The 8342-nt window shown below is 33.5% G+C and overlaps 1 protein-coding gene across 1 annotated transcript; it reads right to left on the reverse strand.

The window, feature by feature from the left end:
* Positions 1 to 7210: 7210 nt before the first annotated feature.
* LOC104725105 (zinc finger protein JAGGED-like) lies at positions 7211 to 7898 on the reverse strand. The gene has a single exon (XM_010443709.3). The coding sequence runs from the start codon at positions 7818 to 7820 to the stop codon at positions 7404 to 7406; it is 417 nt and encodes a 138-aa protein (XP_010442011.1). The 5' UTR covers positions 7821 to 7898; the 3' UTR covers positions 7211 to 7403.
* Positions 7899 to 8342: the final 444 nt, after the last annotated feature.

Raw genomic sequence — 8342 nt, forward strand, 5'->3', positions numbered from 1 at the left:
ATGACTTTGTTTTATGATTATTGGCATTGATGGAATGTTGTTGGTTATTTGTTTATTTAGTTCATTCGTTAATGAAATTGGTTTATGTTATTGACTGTTATCTGCTGATTGTACTGGATTGGGGTTAGGATGTTAGTGAGTATGGGATCACTAGTTATTACTGTATATATAAAAAAAAGCGGGTTGGGTTGTTTCACAAATTCAGGTCTGATGAATCTAAATCAAAGTAAGAATAAATAGCTGATGCGGATGCTGATTCGGATGCTGATGCATCGTCCTTGTTCCTCATAGCCTATAAAGACAACTCCATGTTGGCCATCTACCATTTCGTTTATGTTTGTGTTTGCCATTCCCATATGGCGAAGAAGAAGCATAATATGGCATGTATTCACTATAAGACTGGTGAAATCCATTATTATTGTAACTCTTAGCCTTGCCAGAGATCCCGAGATATGCACCGCCATGATATGAGTACTGGTTGATGAACTATTGTGTATATGGTATACAGTACTGTCCATTGAACTGTGTTCATATTCCATTAGATCGTTGGTGATACCAAAGTGAGGGAACTCATCTGTCATCAGACTCTAGGCCATTCTCCCTATATGAAGATCAGTACGCCTGATGTCGGTAGTTATATGGGTGTGTTGTAAGGGTTTGTTCTATGATCCTCATAGATGGTTGTTGGTTCTCTGTTTGAACTCAAACCACCGGTCAATAAGAGCCCGCCAGACGAAACATCCCAAGAGCCAACGTTGATAGGGAAACTAGATTGATTGGACATTGAGTTAGGAGCCAGATCAAAATCTAATCGATTGATATTTCTATCAAATTAATAAAAAAATTTATCACATTTCAAATTTTTATTAAAAAAAATCAAATTTTATATAATATAGTTTATTCTTAATAATGCATAAACAAAACTCAAAATGCAAGATCTTTGAGAATTAAAGGAATATATCGTCAAGAACAACATATTAAAGCTGATTTTTTATGGGAACAAAAAATAAGATGGGAGACAAATGCAAGCAATTTTATGGTACTATGTTAGTAAAAATGATGCTTCTTGAATGATTAATTGATTTACATAGATTTTGGTTGTAAAGTTTAGCAATAATTAAGAGAATACATAAAATTTCTAAAATTCAAAAGATCAAAAAAAAAAATTGAATGCATGTATTTGTTTCAAGGTTGAGAATGTTGTAATATGATGGTAAATGGTAAAATTAATTGTGAATCTATCTCTCTAGATTTAGGAGTTCGATTCACTTTTGATCCAGATTTTGGGTCTTTTTTATCACTCTGATCCTCTCTTCCTTTTCTTTGAGTTCTTGCTTTGTATTTTGTTCTACAACATCCTCAAATAGCTAATTCTTAGTAATCTAACTCTCAAAACTTAGAAAGAACACACAAAATGGTAAAATTTTCAAAACTATAAGAATATATGCTTTAAAAATTGTAAACATGAGAGATATTATTGGTGTATAGGCCGACAAATCCATGTTGGGTTGTATTAATATTGGTTATTATAAACTCTAATATTGTTGTAAACCCTAAGAATTGGGTGTTATATAAACTCATGTATCATTGATTAAGACAACATAATAATAAAGACTTTCTTCGAAACCCTTTCTCTAGTTTTTACATGGTATCAGAGCAGGCGATCCTCATGGATCTAAATTAACGCTTCCGCATTATAATCTTTGTGAACAAGAGAAAATCATGGAGACGGTGACCTTTGGTGGGTAAGACATGGGAGACGGTGAAAATGAAGACGATTGATATGCTCAAATTTACCCTAGAGCTACTCTCTCAAATTAAGAGATCACTGTAGTATTTAGGGATCATATCCACAAGGACTCCAGATCACACAATAGACTTATTAATCTTTTAATTATGCTGCGACAAGTTCCGAGACTTCTCATGCGGCAAGTTCTGGAATGGCCTTTGTCCAACAAGAGCGAAGTAGGCAGGCTTCAGCTCAAAATCATTCCTAGGGAATGGAGGAGGGACAATTGCAGAGCGGTTCTCATAGAACAAGTCTGGTATGTTGAAGTCCGCAAGAGTTTTGACAAGCTCTCTATTGTCGTCCTGCCGCCTCTGAACATTCTCTGCATCGGCTCTAGCATTGCATCGATCGACGCTAAGGTTGCGTCGGTCGATGCCTTCCTGGTTGCGTCGATCGATGCCGTTGTTGCGTCGCTCGACGCCATGTGCATCATCCTCAACCATGACGAGTTCTTCCTGAATAACTCGTCCTTCAGCATCAAGTTTCTGGCCTTGCTCGTTGCGCACATGACCCTCTTGATCCCCAAAAATCCAGCCTCATATGGTCTCAGTTTGATTGAGTTTACCATCTTTGTTGATTTGGCTGCTTTCTTGTTGTCACGCTCTAGTCTTCCAAACTCTTGGTTTGTAAGATTCAAGGTAGGACCTATTTGATTTTTCCTGGTGTTGGGCTTAGGCATATACATGAAACACACAAGAGAAAAGAAACAAAAGCGTGTGAGTAAAACAGAAAAATAAAATTCTAGACAAAATCAAAGAGTTTAATCTAATGGTGAATCAAAAGAGTTCCCGGCAACGGCGCCAAAATTTGATATGCTCAAATTTACCCTAGAGCTACTCTCTCAATTCAGAGATCACTGTAGTATTTAGGGATCGTATCCACAAGGACTCTAGATCACACAATAGACTTATTAATCTTTTAATTATGCTAAATCAAAATATTAATTTAAAAACAATGCAGAAACAGAATTAAAAAGTGTTGTAAATTCAGGAATTAAAAAGCTAGGCCTAGGAAAATTCTCAGGAATTTATGAAATATTAAATCAATCAATAAATTAGGATTCAAGCAATTAAGATCAGATCTAGAACTCTAAACTCTTCTGTAAAATAAATCAGTTCTCATTGCAAATATTATCTAAATTTAAAACCAGAAAATTAAAATCTCTTTGCAAAATTCTAGGTAATAAATCAGCTTTAAAAACAAGTTTAGATTGTTCACAAAATCACTAAATCAAATCTCTTTGCAGAAAGTAATTTTGCTCATCAAAAGGTTTTATCAGGAAATCAATTATATTCTCATATCAATTTATTTTCCTAGGTATTACTTCTAGGTGATCAATCAAGAATTAATATGAAGAACAACCTAAGATGAAGATCTAGAAAGATAAAGAATCCTAAAAATAACATATCTAATAAATCATAAAAACCCTATGAAAAACCCTAATCCTAACAAGAGATCTACTCAGACATGATTAATGAAACAAAAACCATGGATAAAATAGATATCATTAAATTCAAAAGAGAAGAACAAAGGAGTTTAGAAAAGCTTCTCTCAACAGGGCTGAGTTCTTGTCTCTCCCAAAAAGCTCTCAAGGTCTCTCTCTCAAAAGGTGGCAGAAAATAAAACTTGAAAATAACTTGGGTCTAAACAATGACCCAAAAATCCTATTTATATTCCTAAAAACGTCCAGGGACTAATGATGCAAATATGGAAGACTTTGGGGTAACTTTATAAATCTTCAAAACTTGTGAGAAAACTTCTGATTCTTCTGCTGGATGATGCAAAGATCGACACCATCACTTGCATCGACCAATGCAAGTCTCTGAACTTGTCTCCCAACTTCACAGCTTAGCCTCAATGCTTGAATGTTCTCCAAATCCTCCTATTTAGCTTCATTATGCTCTCATCCATGCTAAATCCTATAAAGACTCAAAAGACTTTAAAAATACCAAAAAGACTCTATAAATAAGACTTATATCATGGCTAAAAACACCTAAAAACCATGATATATCAACGATGAAGACGTAAGCAATAAGGGATGTGTTCACCTAATTGTTTCTTGATCCCATGGATTTTAGTTTTTACAAAATTGTAAATTATTCGATTTGATTCATACTTTTTTCCTATAGAATTGGGTTTTTTTTTTTTTGCATTAACTAGTCGGGTTTTATTTTATTTAAACTAATTATGATGATTTTAGGGTTTATGGTCTACACTGGTTTGAGTTAGGATAGTCCGATTTGTGTAATGACCAAAATTAGAAAAATTATTTGTAGAATTGTAGGATTTGCTTTTTACCAAGACCAATGACGAGCTGAAATTCCATCCCTCTTTCTTTTCAAAATTAGAGTTTATACCCTAAAAAATCTGTTGACATGATTTTTCCGTTGAGAGTCCTCAACAAGTTTCCACGACATATGTGTACTGTTTTATGATTGAAAAGTTTGCATTTTGCACACCACGTTTATCATATGGGAGAGCATTGGTGTATAAACCGACAAGTTCATGTTGACTTTTTTTACATCGATTATTATAAATTTTAATATTGTTGTAAATCTTATGAGCTAGATGTTATATAAACTTTATATCGTTGATTAAGACAAACAACATACTAATAAAGACTTTCCCCCAAACGCTTTCTCTAGTTCTACGGATATAAATTCCTCCGAATAAACCTTTCTTTGTCCGCAAACAAACATCAAAATGATGGTTCAAAAAAAAAGTTTGAAGACTGTTTATAACCACAAAGGATTCAACGTAAGGCTTAAATGCTTCGCAAACAAACACTTTATAATCACTAGATGAATACCCGCGCACTGCGCGGGTTATCTTTTAGCGATATGAATAATTACATTTTCACTGTCATATCAGATTATATATTGAGTAGTCAAAAATGAAAGTACAAACCATGGTGATCAATATCATGTAACTAAAAATTTGGAGTAGCCACCACACATGATTGAATTTTCTTTTTTTCTGGTACTGTAACAGTAAGGGAAAAAAACTGTAGTAAATTTGGCCAATTCCCAAGTCTTATAATCTATTCTACCTCTTAAGAATCAAACACAAAATAACCAATTTCTTCTTATTATGTAGTAAGATTACATTTAACAACACACATACCCGCCTTAGATACATAAAATATAAATTTAGACAAAATCCTTAAGGTTCACTATAGTGAGAATGAACTTGCAATCCTGTGTATAGTTGAGCAGATAGAGTCATAGAAAAAAAGTTTTCAGAGAAGGAAAACAACACAACAATGTAAAATTAAGAGAATTTTATTTTTTCTTGTTTGTTATCGAATGAGAATGAATATAATCACTTACAAACTATAATTAAAAGAACTAATTAAACATCTTTCTCTATATATTCAAGATTCCTGCCATATAAGGATTTGTTTTTTTTTGAACCTGCTACACCATACCAAAGCAAGAAATATAGAAATATATAAAGAAAACAGTAAGCAAAACATAGTATGCAATTCCCATACTGAATAAACTAACTTGTAATCTATTTTGAGCAAAAGAAATAAACCATTACTAATGCATTGACATAGTATAGGTAAGCTACAAAAAATAACCAGTTAGAACCACTATAAATTTGTTCATGTGTGGATATAGACCCTTGAGAAGCCTAAAAAGCCACAAGCTGTACCCATCAGCAATTTGGAAAAATAAGCATACTAATCAGTTCCAAACTTCCAATTAGATAATTTCTAGATGACGTTAAGATTGTCTTAACATTAGTATAAGACAATTTTTTTCCTTTAGAAAATTGAGTCTTCTGTTAACTTCAGCATTCTAATCTATATTCTAAAGCCAAGTTCCGTTGCTGATTTCTTCAAAAGAGTACTCTATGAATATGTTTGATCTTCAAGTTCTCATTTCTTTGTAGTTGACTTTCATCTTCCACATCTTCGTTCACTACAAAAAGAAAATAGCATGATGTGAGAGATATTATAAAGGAGCAGTTACTACAAAAAATTAAAGCAAGAGAAGGCGAAAAGGGTCGAAGTAACAGTTACTACGAAAATCAAGCAAGAGAAGACGAAGAGTATCAGTCAAACAATATAAAAATTTTAAAATGATAGGTTAATTTTAGTCATGGACATGTGACACTCTCTCCATTGCTGATTGCTGATGTGGCAGAAGGATGGAGAGAGTTGGCCAACTTTCATAATATAAATTCCACTTTTATAGAAGAAAACTAATGAGAAAAAGTAATTATTCCATCTTTTATTTAAAGTTAATTAGTCAAGTAAAAAAACAGAAGCACGTCCGTTTTTCTTCCCAATTTCTTCAAAAAGTTATGTAAAAAGTAGAAAACATCCCACTACAAATACATGGTAGAGAAATACTCTTCTTACTTTTGCCTTTCTTCTCTTCTCTTATTTTTTCTTCACTTTTCTTTATTAAGCCCAACCATTTCCTCTCCTTTTGACACCATGTTTCCAAAACCAAAACCTCATACCTAATAAGCACAAAACTGCCCTTAGTTTGATAACCTCATGGATCACTAAACTATCTTTAAAGAAGATCAGAGTTGTCGTTCCCCTCTTATACAAAATTTTGTACATGTTTGCATTTACGAGAAAAAGCTTCTCGTAAGCAAACAACAAGGGGAGGAAATGAATGTTAAGGTGGAAGTGGGGAACGATCCTAAAGGTGAGATGTCTATTTAAATTAACAAAGAGTGATACAAAAATACATGATAACTCAAATTAATGTTTCACTAAGATCATTGTTAAGTGACATGCACTAATGTAACCAACAAGAGTCATGAGAATACAAAAAAAGATATGATAACTCAATTGTTTCATATAAGACAATGATTAAGTGACATGAACTAAGTAACTAAGAGTCATGCAGATCAAAGTAGGCAGTGTGAAACTTTAGCCCTTGAATGTTTTATAGATTTTTGAAGAGTTTTTGGTTTTTTTACAAAATCCAAAATGCAAAACTGAAAACCAAATCCAAAAATTGAAGTAGAAAACAAAATCCCGTGGCCGTCATCCCAAACGCCTGTTCTTCACATCATCTACGCGAAAAAATAGTATTTTCTCCACTGTGTGAACTCAAAGAAAATTAATTTCTTAGTTCATTTGCTGATGGATTTCGATGTAAGCCACATATTTGCATTTATTTTACATGCGGATGTGGTGGTGGAAGACCAATTAATTTAATTCTTATTATGATTGGTTTATTTAAAATCTTGCAAAATGTTGTCACTTTTGAATTAAATTTCGAAGATGTTGACAAATCATGGGATAGATCTGACTTCTTATTTTATGAACGTAACAAAAATCTCTAAAACGTTTGCCTTTTGTTACACTTGTTGTACCTTGTTGTAAAACAGTCTTTTTTTTGTGTGGATATAATTACAAACAAAAAAAAACCCTATAGCAAAACTAATATGATATCAGAGTAAAGATGTATATAGATATCTCATAGAAAGATCACAAAACATGCAAAAACAAATAAACCACCCAAAAATATCTTACCCTTGAGGCCTTGACATATTCATAATAAACGCCTCATATATGCTTTCCTAGATTATATAATATACACCAAAAACGTATTGATACATCTATAAATATGTAAGAAGTTGATGATCATAAGCCAAGACGCAGCTCCAAATCGATTTCATCTCCTTCAACGACGACGTGTTCTCTCCTTGCAGCCATCGAGCCGATTCGTAAGTGTTGCATGTAGTTCGAAGTGGTCGTCCTCATCACGACGGAATCTGCATGCTCGTAGCCACCGCGATCAGACGACACGTGGAAACATCTATGAGTTTGTGAGAGTGCCAGGTCAGCATCGTTTGTCACCTTGGCCTTGTTGAGACGGTCACGTCGATGGATGTTCATGTGACCACCTAAAGCTTGTGCGTTCGTGAAACCTCTTTTGCAGAAAGTGCACTCGTACATTCGTCTCGTCACGTTGGAGACCGAAGACGACGCCGTGTGACGGTGCCGAACAGCTCTGCTGGTTTCTGATGACGTAGACGACGATGATCTCTCACAGTCCATATTTATATATAAGTTGCTTCGATCGATAGAAAGATATTTTTGAAGAAATGTTCAAACTTAAAAACCCAAAATAGGACTTTGAGGGAAGATGAAAGAGCAGTCACATGTCTAGGGGTGCATATAAGGTGGTTTTTTATGATGATAAAGAAATCAAATTTATTCATACGACTGTTTACATTTTTGTTTTTGTGTGTTTACATGTTTGGAAGACATGATTTGGCTTTTTCTTTAAAGGTATATTTTTGTATCGATTTTTTTTTTTAATTATCACCGTATATTAATTGTTGATTTTGTTTTAGTCATGTATTATTTAGCTAGTACGTAGCTAGGTTATAATGTAGCCTATGATTTAATTATTAACTTGCCAATAATAGCAAGTTTATATAGCTAATTCTAGGAAGCAAAGCAATATCATACCATATATTAACTGTATGTAGTATTTTATCATCAATTTAAATGTATGCTCCGTAAGATTTACATTTGAACTTGTTCATTTAACTAGTTCCCACTCAGTCTCTACTA

This window comes from Camelina sativa, chromosome 11 (assembly GCF_030686135.1).
Source record: "Camelina sativa cultivar CO46 ecotype springtype chromosome 11, ASM3068613v1".
In the NCBI taxonomy this organism is placed as follows: Eukaryota; Viridiplantae; Streptophyta; class Magnoliopsida; order Brassicales; family Brassicaceae; genus Camelina; species Camelina sativa.

Excerpts from the sequence above, each read along its gene's own strand:
- LOC104725105 (XM_010443709.3), bottom strand. The coding sequence starts at position 7,820 with ATGGACTGTGAGAGATCATCGTCGTCTACGTCATCAGAAACCAGCAGA.